This window comes from Podarcis raffonei, chromosome 10, assembly GCF_027172205.1.
Source record: "Podarcis raffonei isolate rPodRaf1 chromosome 10, rPodRaf1.pri, whole genome shotgun sequence".
NCBI classification, from domain to species: Eukaryota; Metazoa; Chordata; class Lepidosauria; order Squamata; family Lacertidae; genus Podarcis; species Podarcis raffonei.
Window position 1 is genome coordinate 48291552 of NC_070611.1, and position 18055 is coordinate 48309606.

Here is an 18055-nt window from a genome sequence, read left to right on the forward strand (position 1 = left end):
AGCTGTGGAGTGATCAAGTCGCACCCATCTGGAATTGCTGTGAAAAGTCTAGCGGTCTTAAGCCACCACGAGTGGCTGAAGATGCAGGATTGTGATGCTTTAGACCAATTTATAGGCAGAAGGGTTCTGCATTTTAGGAAATCATTGCAGCTCTTGACTTAGGGAGGCTCACCATGGCAAAATCCAGGGGGAAGGAAAAGATGGAGAGAGAAAACCCCATCCTGGTCTAAGCCTCTACCCTTGTTCACAGGCTGCAAAGCTTGGAGCAGTCCTCGGCTCCTACTTCCTGGCCTCAGTGTCTGGTTTCCTGGATGGAGTGTGTGAGTGGGTAGCTGGTTTCTTGCTGCCTTTCTCTGACACACAGCCTAGGCGAAAAGTGCTACACTTCCCTGTGTGGTAGCCGTTGTCTCTGCTGCTGCAGCGTTTTCTTAGGAACAGCCTTCCCTTATGGGAGATGCAGAGAAATGCCTTGCATTGTTATCTTGAGCTGTTTTCTCGAAGGACCGGAGCTTGCGAGAGAGGAAGGCTCTTAATTGCTGCTATGCCCTGCCTCACTCGGGGAGTTGTATCTCAAGGCACAGCCTATTTAACTTCCAATAATAAACATGTAGCTGTCATTTTGCAAGCGCCTGAGTGATGCATGCTTTGTTCTGTCTGTCTCCTTCCCCCCCTCCCCTCCCCTCCCTTTCTCTTTGTTCTTTCCAGCTGAAGAAACGGGCCCTGGACCAGCTTCGCCTGGTGAAACATAAGCAGCAAGGGGGGCAGAGTGAGGAGGCCCCTTGGCAAGAGCTTTGCCCAGGTGAATTTGCAAACCTCTGCTCCCAACAGAAAAGAGTTGCTCTTGAGTTAACATCAGATAAGTAGCTCCCACGAATGGTCTACCTACTGTGGTGTGCGGGCTCTCTGTACAGGGGCAGTCTCTCTCTGTGTGTGTTTTGCATATTCATGAGGATTTGTTTTATTTATTCAATATGCAAAACACCACCCAAAGATCACAGGGTGGCTCACAACATAAAAATACGAAGTAAGAACCCAAAATAGAAAGGAGAACAAAAACAAACCAGTAACGCCCCCCTCCCCACAAACACATTTTTAAAAGACATAGAATGTTAATCAGCCAAAGGCCTGGTTGTAGAGAAACATTTTCACCTGGTGCCTAAAGATATGTAATGAAGGCGCCAGGCGAGCCTCTCTTGGAAGGGCATTCCACAGTGGGGGGTGGGGGCTGCAGAAAAGGCCCCTGTGAACCTCTTGTGAAGGAGGCACATGAAGAAGGGCCTCAGATTAATATCACAGGGTCTGGATTAGTTCATATGGGGAGAGGCAGTTGTTGAGGTATTGCTGTCTTGCGCTGCTTAAGGCTTTAGAGGTCAAAACCAGCACTTTGAACTGGGCCCAGAAACTAATCCAGCCAGGCCAGGATTGGCGTTATATGCTCTGACTGTCTGGCCCCGGTGAATTTATTTATTCATTCACTAATTTGTGGATACTCCACCCTTTAATTATGCAATTGGGGTGGCTTTCAATAAAATGAACGGGGGGAACCCACATTAAAATAGCTAGTACTTAAAAATAAAGAATAACAGCTAATCTAGAAAATCCTAAAAATGGGCCAGGATTAAATAGATTTTATTTTTTTAAAAAGCTTTTAGTTAGGCACTGATGAGGCATTTGAGTGGCTTCCAGGTGAGCCTTTCTCTTGGGAGAACGCTCCATTGCCACAGTGCCACCACTGAAAAGGCCCTTCCTTTGTTAACCACATGTTGATCTTGGAGAAGGCATTCTGATGATAACCTTAGTGTTGGATTATGTTGGCATTGTGTGCCTGCCAAAGAAGTGGGAAGCATGGGAATCTCATTCCTTCCCTCTCGTTTTCCCCAAGATAACTACAGAGCGGGGGTGGGGGCCCCTTTCAACCCAAGGACCCCATTCCTTCAAGGGCAACCTTCCGAGGGTCAGGAGTAGATGCCAAAGCGGGCAGAACAATGGATGTGATTCTTGCCTTTGTTGATTAGGTTACATCACAGCCTGGCAAAAGCATTTGAGGAGGGTGTGGCCTGTGGGAGGGGTATGTGGCCTGGTACAGTCTCATCGAGGGCCAAATGGAGAGCTGCATGTGGCCCCCAGGACTGAGGTTCCCTGCCTTCCAGTAATTCATAGATGATGGTGATAGGCACTTGCTGTTGCTTGAATAAAGTATGTGCTTTATTCACTGGTCTTATTTGCTAGTCTTTATGGTCGGCTGGACCTAATGGTCAGGGGTCCCTTTACCTTTACCTTATGGTAGGATTGTAGGGATGGGGAAGCTGTGGTCCTCCTGGTTGCTATGGGACTCAAATTCCCATCAGCCTCGACCAGCATGGCCAGTGATCAGGAATTATGGGAGCTGCAGTCCAGCAACACCTGGAGAGCAACAGGTTTCCCATCCCTGCTTCGTGGTGGGTCACAGGACTCCTTGTTCTGCTTGGAAAATAAATAAGCAGGCCCTCTCCAGCCAGAAGTGGGCTGAGCACAGCTTGCAGGGGTCAGGGAATGGGGACCTCAGAGGCCCACGCAGCTTCCAACCATCACCATATTAAAGACATATAAGGAATCACTGAAGCCAGCAAGCCTGCCCTCGCTTCTCTTGCTCACTGACACTGCCTTTTTATGTGCAGGTGGAACTGAAAAGCCCTACAGCCCAGTATGCCCTCTCGTGGTTCAGACCCGTCGTCCTGTCATGCTCTCACCTGCATGCTTAGCACCCCATCTCATTAAGAACCTTCTGGCTCTCCCTTCCTCCCATCAGGACTTTTGCTCGTGCCCGTCTGGTAAGCAGGAGAGGCTGAGTGATTTGACTATGGGCTGGTGGTGAAGCTGGAAACCCCAAGTGGGTCTACTTCCTTTATCCTAGCTCTGGACTTGCACCTTGAGACCATGCTAGGAAATGAGTTTCTGGTTTAATAATCTTTACTCCTACAGGAGTAAGCATTGAAAGTCTCTTTTTCATGCCTCTAGCTCAGAGTTGGGGTGATCCAGGCCTTGCAGAGATTGCAACTCTCCGTCATCTCTAACTGTTGGTCCTACTGGCTGGGGTTGATGGGAGATGTAGCCCAACCACACCTGAAGGACCACAGGTTCTCCACCCTTGTTTGAGCAAGGATCTTCCTTCTGCATCTTGAAGTGGGTGGGGGGTGACTTTGACAAGACTTTCTGCCTTTTGCCCTTCCCTACCTGAGCCCCACAAATGCAGGTTCCACACTTTGGGTGCAGGAAACAGAACTCTGAGGATCTCTATTCATGGAAAGCAGAAATGGGAGACCTATGGCCTTCCTGATATTGTTGGACTCCAACTCCCATCGGCCGCAGCCAACGTAGCCAATGGCCAGGGATGATGGGAGTTGGAGTCCAACAACATCTAGAAGGCCACAGGTCCCCCACCCATGATGTAAAGAAAAAAATCCGCCACTGACCCATGTTCATGGCCCATAGTGTTGCTGCAAAGGAGGTTTGCTGATATGAGATGAATGCCTCCTAATGCAGTGAAATGTGGGACCTTGAGATTGTGCTATGATTCTTGTACTGTGTGGTGTGGAAAATGAAAGGACAGGAAGTTCTTCGAGGTCAGGGCCAATAGATGGATCTTGAAAAAAATCCATTGGTCGATCCCCTTAACAAAACTACTGGGAACTACAGTGCTAAGGTCATAAAAACAAAAGACGTTGCTTCTGTTTTCCTTCCCTTGCAAAAGAAAAAAAATAGGGCAATTTTTTCCCTTGCAAAAGAAAAAAAAAAGTGCAGTTCTGCATTGCAACTTGCATGATTTACAGCGCGATCCAATGCATGTTTATTCAGAAATATCTCCCAGTGTGTTCAGTGGGTTTGACTCGCAGGTTAGCCTTAGGATGCCATTCCCTGCACTCTTAACTGAAACTGGGACTTAATTTTGATTAAAGAGAATTTCAGATTGAAGGTGCACATCTTAGCCCAGGCCAGGGGTACGCAACCTTTCTCAGCTGTGGGCCGGTCCAGCGTCCCTCAGACCATGTGGTGGGCTGGACTATATTTTGGCGAAAAAAATGAACGAATTCCTATGCCCCACAAATAACCCAGAGATGCATTTTAAATAAAAGGACACATTCTACTCATGTAAAACATGCAGTTTCCCAGACCGTCTGTGGGCTGGATTGAGAAGGTGATTGGGCCGTATCTGGCCCATGGGCCTTAGGTTGCCTACCCCTGACCTAGGCTTTGAAAGCAACCCCCCCCAATGATAACTCATGCTTATTGTAACATCTCCTCCACGACTTGTCCTTTTGTGGTTTTTGCTCCCTGCATTCACAGATGCCCCTCCTGACCAAAGACTCTCCTCTGCCTCCTCCAAGAATATTCTTATCGCTGATGGGATCTCTGAAAGCCAGAGGAACTGGGGGAAGATGCGCACCATCAAGGAGGCTATTGGAAAGGTGAGGACTAGAGCACTGCAATTTCAGGGCTGAGAGGCAGGGCGAGACGAACGATTATGCTAAACCGCCTTATGGAAAAACTCGAGACAAATTAGATTCCCCTTTTATTGTAACACTACCCAGGCAACTCTTTGTGGCGAGAGCTTCTACACTGCTATTCCCAATTACTCTCAGAGCAGGGAGTGTACTAGCGGCCATCTGGAGCTGTGGGAAATTTAATGGCTACACTTTGGCCCTGCTTCCAGGGAAGGGGAATCCAAATTATCTTCCTCTGCCTCAAACCAGTCCCAACAAGCTGTCTCCACAATTTCCTATGTAAGCTCCATGACTGCCATTTTGTGTAATATCTGTACACATCCCATTTGTCCTTCTCCAGAGAAGAGGGTCTTCTGAGTGCAGATCTGCAAGCTGGTGGGCTCTGCAGGTCTGTGGGGTGATGCTCTCCTTGACTAGCATGGGAGACCGAGTGTCCCTGAAGGTGAGTGCCGAGATCTCCTCCCACCCAGACGTATCGGACACCCAGTGTGCTGTAGATCAACTGACCCTGCCCTTCAATTCTCTCTTTTCCTCACTGGTTTGGTTGTAAATCCCATCCTTTAATGGAATTACTATTGGAAAAGCAATGATATTTCACAGTGTAGGGTTTGATTTAATGTAACTTGTCAGGGACGGGTTATTTCTTTTCCATTTAAATCAGTAAATCTGTTGGATTTCCTTGCAGAACAAACACTGCCTGCTGGAGCTGGAGGTCCAGGTGGCGAGGGAACTAATTAAAAGTGAAATATACCCCATCGTTATCCATGTCGAGGTCACAGAGAAGAACGTCAGGGGAGTCAGGTATGAAAAGCCCTTCTCAGGATTGACACGGGTTGCAATGCAGATGGGAAGAGCTGGCTTCAGATGGTATAGGCAGTCCGGCGCCCCCTTCTCTGCCATGACACAGCTCCAGATGAGAGTCCTTCTTCCTCTAGCTGAGCCTGCCAGAAGAAGCACCAACCTTTCCATTGTGCTTAGACCCAGCTCCGTGCCCTACTGAATTACCACCTGGAGAAGGGCAATAGCTCGGTGGAAGAGCATCTTCTTTGCATGTAGCATGTCCCAGGTTCACCCTCTATCACCTGCTACTAGGAGAGACCCTGTCTGAAATCTGTGTTGCATGCACAGTCTCCCAGGTTCAGTCGTTGGAATTTCCAAGTAGGGCTGTGAGATAGCCCTGTCTGAAATCCTGGGAAGCTGCTGCCAGTCAGTGTGGACCGAGCTAAATGGACAAATGGCCTGGTCCAGCTCGCTCAGTAGAGGATGAGGCTCTTAATCTCAGCGTCATGTGTTTGAGCCCCAAGTTGGGCAAAAGATTCCTGCATCTCAGGGGATTGGACTAGATGGCACTTGTGGTCCCTTCCAACTCTACAATGTTGATTCTATGAATATAAGGCAGCAGACTTAGGGAAATGTTCCCTGATACCAAGATGAAGGATTCTATGGAACGCAGATAGAGAGAATTGATAAGAATAATGATCTGTTGTGACCTTGATGGAAGCATACAATAGATGAGCCTTCTTGTGTTTTGGCTCATCTTCCTCTCCCCCCCTTTTTTCTTTTTTCTTTTCTTTTTCCTCCCCTCCCCCTCCCCCTCCTCTCCTTTTCCTTTTTTCTTTTTTTCTTTCCCATAATGGCTTATGTTCTATGCCATATACTTTGATATTTTTTGTAGTTTTTAAAGCTTTTTTCATTATTATTATTAAGGATTTTTCATTTTAAAAATTCTTCAATTTTGGTTGTTTATATCTGTATTTGTTTAAAGAAAAATAAAAGTATTAAAAAAAATAAATAATAAGGCAGTGGACTGGGGCATTGAACCGTCTAAAGAGGTGTAGCAAGCTATGTTTTTTTGAAATTTCCTCTTCTGCGCTGCAATCAAAGCTGCAAGAGCCATGTCTGCTTTCTTGCTTTGGCAGCTGACCACCCTAGAACACAGGTGTCTCACAGTGAGAAGATGAGTATAACAGCTGACAGGTTTCCCTGAAAGACAATTTCTCCATCTTTGTTGGTCCTCTCCCAAACTCCGTAGCCTCAAGGAAGTGTTTTTAGGGAACTATTCTCATTCTGTGCAAGAGGACAATAAGACCCAGTAGGCTGAGCCAATATTCTGAAACAACTGACTTGGCGGACCCCAATAGGCTGAATCAACTGACTTGGGGGGACCATAGAATTGCAGAGCTGGAAGGGACCATCTAGTTCAACCCCCTACAATGCAAGAATCTCAGTGGAAGCATCCATGACAGGTGGCCATCCAACCTCTAGTTAAAAACCTGCACCTTCATTGCTTCAATTTTTTCCTGCAACTCCTTCACAAGCAGTGCTGATGCAGAAAGCTTTGAAAAACCACCACATTAGAAGCCATATAGGCCGTTGCACCCATCTCAGTTTTCTCTATATGGATTGGCAGTGGCTCTTCCCAGTTTTGGACATGCAGTCTTTCCTGGCCTCAGGTGGAGATTGAACCCAGGGACCCTCTGCACATGAAACGAGTGCCCTACCACTGAACTGCGCCCCATCCCCAAAGATGCTGTGGACCATAAGGTTTCACCGGTTGCCCAAACTCTCCTTTGGGCGGTTACAGCTGAATTTTTTTTAAGCTCCTTCTGCAAAAATCCTGAACGTTTTGCTTCAGATGGGAACGCACATGGACTGTGATTTGTGACATCGTCCTGGTGCAGGGGGCGGAGGAAGCTCCCAACTGGAGCGTTTCCTTGGCGGTCAATCAGTTCTTGGGATCAGACCATTAGACTTCAACATGCTTAAGCTAACATGCTTGACTTAACCCATCTCGGCGAATGCATTATTCATAGCGTCTTGAGGAGTCTACTGATGGCATGTTTCTCTGCTGTGCTCTTCCCTCCTAGGAGCTGGCTGGGGAAGCCGGGGCTTCGCGACTCGGAGGTGCTGAAGCAGTGCCGGAAGGCCAAGTGGACTCTGCACACTTTGCCGTGCTTGGGGGCCTGGGTGGATCCTCACGCCTGGGGCAGTGCGGAGGAGCTGGTGAAGGTGGTGCGGGCCCACGTCTTCCAGGAGCAGACCAGGATTGTGTGGGTCGAGGAGAGGGATTTGTGATGGGTGTCTGGAGGTGTCTGCAAGCAGAAAAGCCTCTGCAGGACAGAGGCTTCAATCCACAACCCGCTGATGATGTTCTGGATCTGTGATTCACTCCAGATATCCTACAGACATAGCCCATTTCCTTTGTGGTCCAGTCGTTCCCTCAATTAGCCCGAGAACGGGAGAAATGTGCCTCTGCATTTCACTGCCTCCAGTATCGACTCCACTCTCCCAGGCCCTTCCTCGTTTCCTGTGTTCTCTGTGGCTGTTGTCTCTACCTCTTTTCACATCCTGATGGAAGTATGTGTGCGCGTTGGGGGGGATGGGGTGCCCTTGTATGCACGCACATGGACATAGAGTGTCCCCTCAGCCAGAGGGACTGTGAGCGGGCAGGAGAGACACCCTCTGCGCCTGCTGCTTTATTGTGCCTAAATTATTGATGGAGCCTTTTTATTGAAGACCGGAATATGGAAAGAGAATTAAATAGCATTAACAATGGAAATGAACGACTGGCTGCTTCTTGAGTTCACTGGGAAGGAAGCACATTTCCAACTTGTTCCTAGTTGCCTGCCTCTGTCTCCACTCCTTCCTTTTTGCCTAGTAATAATAATTTATTGTTTATACCCCACCCATCTGGCTGGGTTTCCCCAGTCACTCTGTGCGGCTCCCAACAGAATATTAAAAACATGGTAAAACATCAAACATAAAAAACTTCCCTAACCAGGGCTGCCTTCAGGTGCCTTCTAAAAGTCAGATAGTTGTTTATTTCCTTGACATCTGATGGGAGGGCACCACTACCAAGAAGGCCTGGTTCCCTGTAACCTCACTTCTCACAATGAGGCAACCACCAGAAGACCTTCGGAGCTGGGCCTTGGTGTCCAGCTGAATGATGGGGATGGAGACGCTCCTTCAGGTATACTGGGCTGAGGCCGTTTAGGGCTTTAAAGGTCAGCACCAACACTTTGAATTGTGCTTGGAATTGTGCACAATTCTTGAATTGTGTCTCTTTGCCGTTCACCTGCTGCCTCTTGTGTGGCTAAAGGCACAAACTGTAAGTAGGAATCTGCCTTATACCAAGTCAGACTTGCAGTGTTGTCTGCACTGACTGGTGGTGATTCTACAGAGTTTCAGGCAGGGGTCACTTCCAGCCTTACCTGGAGAAGCTGAAGATTGAAGCTGGGATCTTCTGCTTGCAGAGCAGATACTTTACCAGTGACGCATGGCCCCTTCTAGGGAAAGAGTGGCTGTCGCATCTGTTCCTGGGCAACTTCCTGTTCCTCTTTGATTCCTTCCCCCTCAGTCCTCAGGAACAGCTGTAGTGCTTTGTCAGAAACAAGAGGTTGGGTCCACAAGGGCCTCCAGAAAGTCAGCTGTTGCACTTACTCAACAGAGGCTGTCTTCACTTAAATCTCATGAGCTGGGGTTGCCAACAGGGTGCCCTCCAATTATAGCTCCCATCATCCCTGACCATTGGCTGTTCTGCCCTGGACTGATGGGGAGTTGGAGTCCAATAACACCATGTTGGCTGCGCCTTGATGTGGCATGACATGCTAAGATCACTCGGCCTTGAACTCTTCCATCTTATCTTTTCCCCATGGACATGGGGGCCAAGAATGGAGTGGAGCGGAAGAGGATGAAGCACAGTAAATGAAATGCACGGAGGGGGGAGAGTTAAGAGCTACCATGCAGAAGTCAGCCTCAACTGGCTTTTGGTACATAACAGAGCTCTTGGCTTACCTTCTGAGTTGTGTTCTGGGAAGGATGTGACTTAGAGAGAGAGTTGGTCTGCTCCCAGAGCTTGTCTTCTGTTGCTTCTAGGGGCCCACTGACATGTGCAAGATGCCACAAAAGTCTGGAAAGCTGGTATAGAGCAGCTCCTTAGCCTCTTCCTGAGTCAAGCCATTGGCCCTTTTAGCTCAATGCTGTCTATACACTGGCTGGCAGTGGCTCTCCAATATGGTCTCTCCAAGCTTTACCAGCACCTTGTTCCTGGCCTGAAGAAACTTAGACATTTTTTTGGCAGCTGTATTTCACTGTAGGAATCACACCCCACACTGTTTCTCTTCCCTGTGTTTGTTTCGGAACCTGTTTCTGACGCCCACAATTTCTTCTGGGACCCACTTGCGGTAGCTACTTCTGCATTTGTACTTTACCAGTTTCTTTTGCGCCAGCGGCCTGGTTCCCTGTGTGGGTAGAGCTGGGTTAAAGGAGTCTTGGGTAAATATTAACCCTGCAAGTTAATTTGGCCTGCCGCAGAGCAAGGGCAGCTACAGGCATGTTAGCAGAGGAATGCCATTTGCTTCCTCAGGCAGCTATTAGAAGGGTAGTAAATACCTTGTAGAAGTCGTGTAAAGAGTCATTTAATGCAGCTGCATTTGGGAAGGTGCAAAGGGGGGGGGTGTTGTTCTGTAAAGCCATAAAACAAAAGGAGGAGGTTATTTCTCAAGAACATCAACAAAAACACCACCAAAAGATGAAAAACGGCAGCAAGCATTAACATAACACAGTCCTATGCATGACTTGTAGTAAGGCATCTTTTTATATTCCTAATCATAATTCATCTCCGTTGTGGCCTTATAGGCCATTGCAGTTTCTCTGAATTCTCGATTTAGAATCGAACCCAAAGATATGGGTGTTCTGAGAACAGGGATTAGATTTATGTTTGGACTGCTGACTGTGACTTTCTAACACTCTTGTACAGACGGGCTTTTCAGGTTTATAGCCAGTCCGTTTCATAGGTTCAAGAACCCCGATATATTGGGATACAAATTGCTGGAGAGGAAGGGGGAAAATATTGCTTGCCTGCTGCTTGTGTTGGACACATCTGACCTTGGCTGTTCTGGATTCCCTCATTTTCAACGCCTTGGTTGGCAGATTGAGAGCAGCACTTATTTTTTATTTTGTTCATTTGTTTAAAATATAAATATCCCTCTTTTTTTAATTAGGTGGCTAAGAAATAGTAGTACAAATAAAAACGTCGGTAAAAACATCTCAGCGTTGAGTAAAAATGCAGGCTGGATAAGGAACAAATGAACCTATTGGATTATAAAACAAATCCTCTAAAAGCCCAGTGGAAAAGGAACATCTTTGAAAAGTCGACAGGATTGGACTGTGGGAAAACTAGTGCCGGGGATATAGAAGAAAGGGTATTGCTTTTTTCCAATTGAGCTTAGCACCTGTAGCAAAGGGGCTTTATGTGTGTCCTCTTCCACAGCTGTTGAAGGGTAGGGAGGCTCCTGCAGTGCCCATGTATTAGAGCCTTTTCAAGTCAAAAGCCAACATATTGAATTTTACCTGGATGTTAATAGGTAACTTGTGCAACTGATCAGGCTGAACACTCTCACATGTGTCATTCACCATGTGAGGTGTCGGGCTCTGACATGCTGCACAAATTGGTCCAGCCAGACAGCCTCCAAGGGTTGCTCCACGAAAAGTGCCTCCTGGCAGCCCAACCTTAAAGACACAGAAACATGAATGATGGTAGCCAGAGCCTTAGTGGGCGGGTTGGAAGGAAATTAACTGAAGCAGTGCTAGAGAGGAGGCCAGATGATTTTGTGCCGGGAGAGTAATATAGTAATAATTTATTAAGCACCTAAACAAGTAGGTGCTGTACAATCAATGAAGAACAATAAAACAAATGGCTCTGCCAACAGACTTAGTGTCTGTAAATCAAATGCGGGGCAGACATGGTAAATTATCATTGGAGTAACACTGATAGCAAACTTGAGCAGGCTGCTGGCCTCAAGCCAGTTTCAAAGCAGCATAACAGCTGCAAATTCCACTGGAGGCAGCAGGGACATCCCACCATTTTGTCTGGGTCCAAATCTTAGGAGGATTGAGGGCTACCATCTATGGTTCTCTACATCATTTGGGGGTCTGCTGTCACACTGGGCACTCCAGGGATCTGTTGATGTTTCTCTTTAGCTGCTTTGGGTCAGAAAACTGCATGCGAAACGAACGCGGGGACGAAGCGACTCCCATGCGAAGAAAGATTGCGGCATTCGAGACAATTTAGTTAGCAGAAAAGGAAGTAAGAGGTGACACGATAAAATTACACATGGCATGGAGAAATCAGTAGAGGAACATATTCCTCTCCTATTTATTTATTTATTTATTTATTTATTTATTTATTTATTTATTTGGTTTTTCAAATTAAAATTTTACAGAGATACATCAAACATAAATCATAAAAACAAGATTCCAAGGAATCTCCTGGACTTCCATTCTCCTGTATTAACCATTCCCTCCTGCATCTTTTATGATGATCCAAATCTTTTACATCTCCATTGTGTCCAGAATTCACCCTTAAACTACAAGTGATATTCCAATCCTACTAACAATTTTAACTATCTTTAAGATAAATTACAAATTTTCCCCATTCCTTATTAAAATTTTGGTCTAAATGATTTCTGACTCTTCCGGTTATTTTACCCATTTCAGCATCGTCCATCCACTTCATTCTTCTGTGGTAGGAACTGTATCTTCTTTCCATCTCTGGGCCAATAACATCTGTGCAGCCATCAGCAGCCTTTGGGAACATCACTAGCAGGGTTATCTGAAGATTTGTAAGATGAAATTGCTACCTATTCAGGATGAGTAATGTAATAACTTAGGTAATCATATAACAAGAATAGGAAAGGAAGTGAAATGCAAAGATGCAAAATTTAAGTTTGAAAACCATTAGGCGGGAAGGAAAGAAGTCATTAGGCTCAGTTGAGCCAAAGAGATTTAATAAGAGGATACGATGCTATGCAATGTGATTATATGTAAAACAAATAAAAATTATTATTAAAAAAACATCTGTGCAGCCATGGTATGCGGCCAAGGCAAATTTTCCTCTCATATAACGCTAGAACCTGTGGACATCCAATGAAGTTGATTGTTAAGAGGATTCAGGAAAATGCTTCTTCACACATTGCATAGTCAGACTATGGAACTCACTGCCACAGGAGGCAGTGATGCTACCAACTTGGATGGCTTGAAAAGAGGACTGGACAGATTCTTGGAGAAGGCTATCAATGGGTACTAGCCATGATGGCTGTGCTCTGCTTCCACAGATGGAGGGAGCATAGCTGTCAACTTACAGATTTGAGAATAAGGGACCAGCAGCCTCAAAAATAAGGGACCAGCAGCCAAAATAAGGGATTTTAGTCAACCAACAGCCAAACGAAGCCTCAAGTGGTGGTTCCCATAGCACAGCAACCCGGCAAAGAGGATGCAGCAAGGAAAACCACATTCACCTCTCCGCTGGGAAGCGCTGAGCAAAGGCGAGTCCCCAGGCAACATGGCCGATTTGATCGGCACAAGGCATGCAAACTCCACCCCCCAGTCATTCTTAGACTCCTTATTGGGTGAGCAATGCAGCCAAGCAACACAGTTGGAGCCTCCTTCCTCCCTGGCTGGCAGGCAGGGAGGGAGAGGAGCTGCTTCCTTTGAAACCCGGGAAATTTAAGGGACATCATCAATAAGGGACAGCAGCGGGACATGGCACTGGGATAAGGGACTGTCCCGCCAAATAAGGGACGATTGACAGCTATGGGAGGGAGTAATGCTTTTGAGTACCAGTTGCCGACAACCGCAGGAGGGGAGAGTGCTGTTGTGTTTGAGCCCTGCTTGTGGGTTTCCCACAGGCGTCTGGTTAGCCACTTTGAGAACATCGGTTCTTCCTATGCTCTCATGTCAGTGGAACACCTCCAAGGATTTGTTTCTCTGGGGTTGCCAGTTTGACCCATGTAGAGTGCTGGAGCTTTGCAAATGTGAAGTTTATCAGGCCACGGCGGTTCCAACGAGTGCCTATCACCTTCACATCCCGGGGCCTAAGGCATGTTGTTCCCAATAAGTCAGTGAAAGAACATGCTGATGTTCAAAGGGAATCTAAAAATAATATATACATTTATATATTAAAATACCAGGGGAGCACCAAAGAAATGGAAAGCTGCCTGGAGTTCTTTGAAAAATCTGTGGCAGATAGAATACTGTGCCTTTCTGAAGAGGTAAGCGCTCAGCTATGGCTAAAACGAAGTGGTTCAAGTATTATTTCACTACACATTTTAGTTATTAAATTTATATCCCATTCTTCCTCCCAAAGGAGCCCAGGACATGTGTGATAATGCAATGCAATTACAAATATTTTTTAAAAAACATTTTAAAACAATTGAAATGTCTGAAAACACATAACTCTCACAGCCAGTAATTTCAAGGTTGTCAAGAACAGTGATTTTCAGCTATCAAATGCCTGGGTCAACAGAAATGTCTTAAATGCTTCCTAGAAGTTAATAATGAGGGCATTCCAGAAATGGGGATCTGCCACCGAGAAGGTCCTGCCCTGGGTCAAATGGGCTGTATCCTGCAACAGCACCACCAACAGGGCCTCCTATGCTGATTATGGGGTACTCTGCTGGGACAATTACGGACTTTGGATGGGGGGGTTGGAAATAGGAGCAGTGCAGTGTATAATCTTTGAACAACAAACAGCAACAAAAGAGAAAATAAAATCCTATTGGAGAAAAAGTGTCAGGAATATGATCTGGAGTGAGCCTGGGACTAGGAGTCGGGACCAAACAGAAATCAAGATCAAAGAGCCAATCAGGACCAAATAAGACTGGGTTTGCCACAGTTCATGCAGCCTCTGTCAGCCAAGCAAATCACTGCTGAGACAGGAATATGTTTTACACTCCTTCCTGTTGTTCTTCAATGAAAGGCTGCAGTTAGGCATTTCACCACACGGGGCAGTGGTCAGCAGTTCCTAACACTGTTCCCAAAATGCTGAATTCTGCAACCTATATAAATTATGCAAATAGAGCAGATTTGCATAATTTCACTTGTTTTGCATAATTGTTTATCATCTATTATGTTTATTCTTTTGAATAATTTATTCCATCTGTGGTGTTTTGTTTTTCAAAAATAGAACCAATCAAGGGAAGAGGAAAAAATCTTGGCCAGACAAGCTAATGCTCCATTTTCAACCACTGGACATCTCATTCATCTGCTCCTTTGACTTCCAAGAGTTCAGCAGACCTCGTCTAACACTTTCAAATATACATTCAAAGCAATAAGACCTAGATGCCTGCTTTTTTTTACAAAAATGTAAGCCAAGACCTTTAAAGGTAAAGGTAAAGGTACCCCTGCCAGTACGGGCCAGTCTTGACAGACTCTAGGGTTGTGCACTCATCTCACTCTAGAGGCTGGGAGCCAGCGCTGTCCGCAGACACTTCCGGGTCACGTGGCCAGCGTGACGAAGCTGCTCTGGCAAACCGGCACCAGAGCAGCACACGGAAATGCCGTTTACCTTCCCGCTATAAAGCGGTACCTATTTCTCTACTTGCACTTAAGGGTGCTTTCGAACTGCTAGGTAGGCAGGAGCTGGGACCGAACGATGGGAGCTCACCCTGCCGCGGGGATTCGAACCGCCGACCATCCGATCGGCAAGTCCTAGGCGCTGAGGTTTTACCCACAGCGCCACTCGCATCCCGCCAAGACCTTTAGGAAGCTGCATAAGCCACCCACAACCAATTTTTGATCCACTTGTGTCTTTCTGTGGGATTGTTAGCATCCACAAAGCTGTGAAATATGGGTCTCCTAGAGGAAGGAATCGGATTGGAGGGTTAACTCCATCTGCAACTGAACTTGGGGAGGGGTAGCTCGGCTTGGTGTATGCAGCAGTACTCACTTAAGCAGCTATTGATTGCTGAATCGTAAAAGTGACTGCAAGTAACAGCACTACATTATGAGCACTGGGAGTATGTTGGGAAATAGAACTTCATAAGCTGGATAGGGGCATAGTTTCATAAGATGGAAGGTCGCCATGTGCCCTGCCTTAAAGAGGACAGCGCTCTGTTTGAAGGGCTGCCCGAGTCCAGCCCGTCTGGTTTAAAGAAAAAGAACAATAAGAAGGAAGAGAGGCAGGGGCCTCAAAGATGCTCTTCCAGTTTGCAGTTGGGCAGCAGACTGAGCAGGCACACAGGTTATGCAGGCATTCCTCAATCCATTAAGATGGATTAAGATGTATTTCTATTTAAATCATAGTAATCCTACATTGGGGACGCCTGTGGGTTAAACCACAGAGCCTAGGACTTGCCGATCAGAAGGTCGACGGTTTGAATCCCTGTGATGGGGTGAGCTCCCGTTGCTTGGTCCCTGCTCCTGCCAACCTACCAGTTCGAAAGCACATCAAAGTGCAAGTAGATAAATAGGTACTGCTCCGGCGGGAAGGTAAATGGCGTTTCCGTGCGCTGCTCTGGTTCGCCAGAAGCAGCTTAGTCATGCTGGCCACATGACCCGGAAGCTGTACGCTGGCTCCCTTGGCCAATAAAGCGAAATATGCGCCGCAACCCCAGAGTCAGTCATGACTGGACCTAATGGTCAGGGGTCCCTTTACCTTTACCTTTAATCCTACATTTCCATTTCTACATATGAAATAGCATATGCAGATTCCAGTCCTCTGAGTGGCCGTGGATGGAGTGCAGCAGGCAAGGGGTGACCCCAGTGTGGTTCAGCTCGGCTTCCTCTCTGCGGGCATCGGGGGGGGGCTGTCCTGTCAAGGGCAGCATCGGCCAGCCAGGCTCCACCCTGTGCAGGTGGGCAGGCAGGTAGAACAGTGTGGCTCTGGTGGGGGGTCACTCCGGCGGTGTCTGCGATGAAGTCTGGGCTAACAAAGCAGACTCCGTTCATCCTCCTTGCCCCGCCCCTGCCTGGCACACACACCTGGGGCACCGGCAAACCAAGCTACGCCACTAAGTAGACAATCCTTGTGGTCCCTTCCAAATATGATTCTAAGAATTGGGGCTCCTTACGGAATATTCTGTCACTGATCGTTATGCTGTACAGTGGTACCTCGGGTTAAGAACTTAATTCATTCTGGAGGTCAGTTCTTAACCTGAAACTGTTCTTAACCTGAGACACCACTTTAGCTAATGGGGTCTCCCGCTGCTGTTGTGCTGCCACTGCACGATTTCTGTTCTCATCCTGAAGCAAAGTTCTTAACCCCAGGTACTATTTCTGGGTTAGCAGAGTCTGTAACCTGAAGCATCTGTAACCCAAGGTACCACTGTATAGTTTATTTTATTTCAGATTGTTGTTTTAGCATTTGTATTTAAAAATTCTTTTTTGTGTGATTGCTGTTAGCCACCCTGGGCTCTTGTGGGAGCAAGAATGGTGTGTCCAGAAATAATAATAATAATAATAATAATAATAATAATAATAATAATCTGATTTGTATTCTCTGGCAAAAACCTAGTAATTAAAACAACAACAACCCTGTTGCCAACAACCTGCCTGTGATATCTGAATGACCCATTTTCATAATTTAGAATCTCCCATCCGGCCATCTGAAAGCACCCTAAGGCAAAATGTGAGCTAACGCACCATCCCAACAGGTGGTCTGGGGGAACATGGACCAGAATTGATAGATTGGTAAGCTTGCATGGTTGGGCACTATTGCAGCTGGGGAAGCCGGAAGGGATTTGAAAGCTGGAAGGGAATCTAAAAATCTAGGTCAAAAAGACTAGATGTGCATATCTTCCCTTCAAGATGCCATTGATAATATTCTAAAAGGCAACATGTTTTAATTAGGTCACTGCTCATCAAAGCATGTAACAAAGAGAAGAATGTGCATAAAATCCAGAGCAGCATGATCTACTTGGAATGAATGACTGTCCCTTATGGGAAGGTCTTTAGGAGCAGAGATGTGGGTTGGGGAAAGGGGAAATTATCAGTTTCACTTCTCAAAAGCAGGGAGGAGGTCAGCTTCCAGCAGCCAGCCTATAAAGGCAAGCATGTAAAAATAGAAATGTACATTTTGTGTGTGTGTGTGTGTGTGTGTGCGCGCGCGTGTCTGCACGCAAATGTGTCTGAGTTTAACTCACATGAGCATTTTTTCATTCCTTGCCAACCTAGGATCGCCAGATGCTCTGGTTTTCTGTTCCTTATTGCAGGAACATCATTCACAGAAGCAGAAAATGTGGCCGGTGAACTGCTCCTGTATTGTTATTCAAAATGCTTTAATTCCATGAAGCGGCAGACCATATGACTCTTTTTTTGAAATCTGGCAGCCTACTGCAAAGGATCCTTCTCAGCTGAAACTACCTGTGAGTATTGAAAGCAGCAAGCCCTTGGACTCTGCATTTGCAGCCTCAGCAGTGAGTCAAAGATGGTTTGGCAATCTTCAGACTCCAGGTTTAATGGCCTTGGCATTCCTCCATCTGTAGATGGCAGAGTGCATTGCTGCACGTAAGAACCATCCTCATCATGCATTTAAAGCATTCTTGCATCACCCCCCGCCCAAGAATCCTGGGTCAACTATCTTTCTCTCCATGGTTGTGGTTGGCTGTGGAGTCAGGGAAGTCTCCACCCCAGTGCACAAACATGGCCCTTTGCCTGATATGTTCTCGTACCTTTCACAGAAGACCATCAAAACATGCTAGTAGAAGGGCTTTTTTTCAGCTGAAACTCACCAGAACTCAGTTCTGGCACCTCTCAGACGGGCGCTATTGCCACAATAAGAGAACAAGGAGGGCATT

At 46.6% G+C, this 18055-nt stretch overlaps 1 protein-coding gene across 4 annotated transcripts in view; it reads left to right on the forward strand.

The window, feature by feature from the left end:
- CARD10 (caspase recruitment domain family member 10) overlaps positions 1 to 8040 on the forward strand; it is a 44911-nt gene extending 36871 nt beyond the window's left edge. For 3 of the 4 annotated variants that reach the window (XM_053407074.1, XM_053407075.1, XM_053407077.1), the window contains 5 exons: positions 706 to 799; positions 2658 to 2810; positions 4324 to 4445; positions 5167 to 5282; positions 7349 to 8040. In XM_053407074.1, coding sequence (XP_053263049.1) covers positions 706 to 799; positions 2658 to 2810; positions 4324 to 4445; positions 5167 to 5282; positions 7349 to 7556 — 693 coding nt within the window. In that variant the 3' untranslated portion in view covers positions 7557 to 8040. The remainder of the gene's footprint in view (positions 1 to 705; positions 800 to 2657; positions 2811 to 4323; positions 4446 to 5166; positions 5283 to 7348) is intronic. The other variant, XM_053407076.1, reaches the window with a different exon arrangement.
- The last annotated feature ends 10015 nt before the right edge of the window (positions 8041 to 18055 follow it).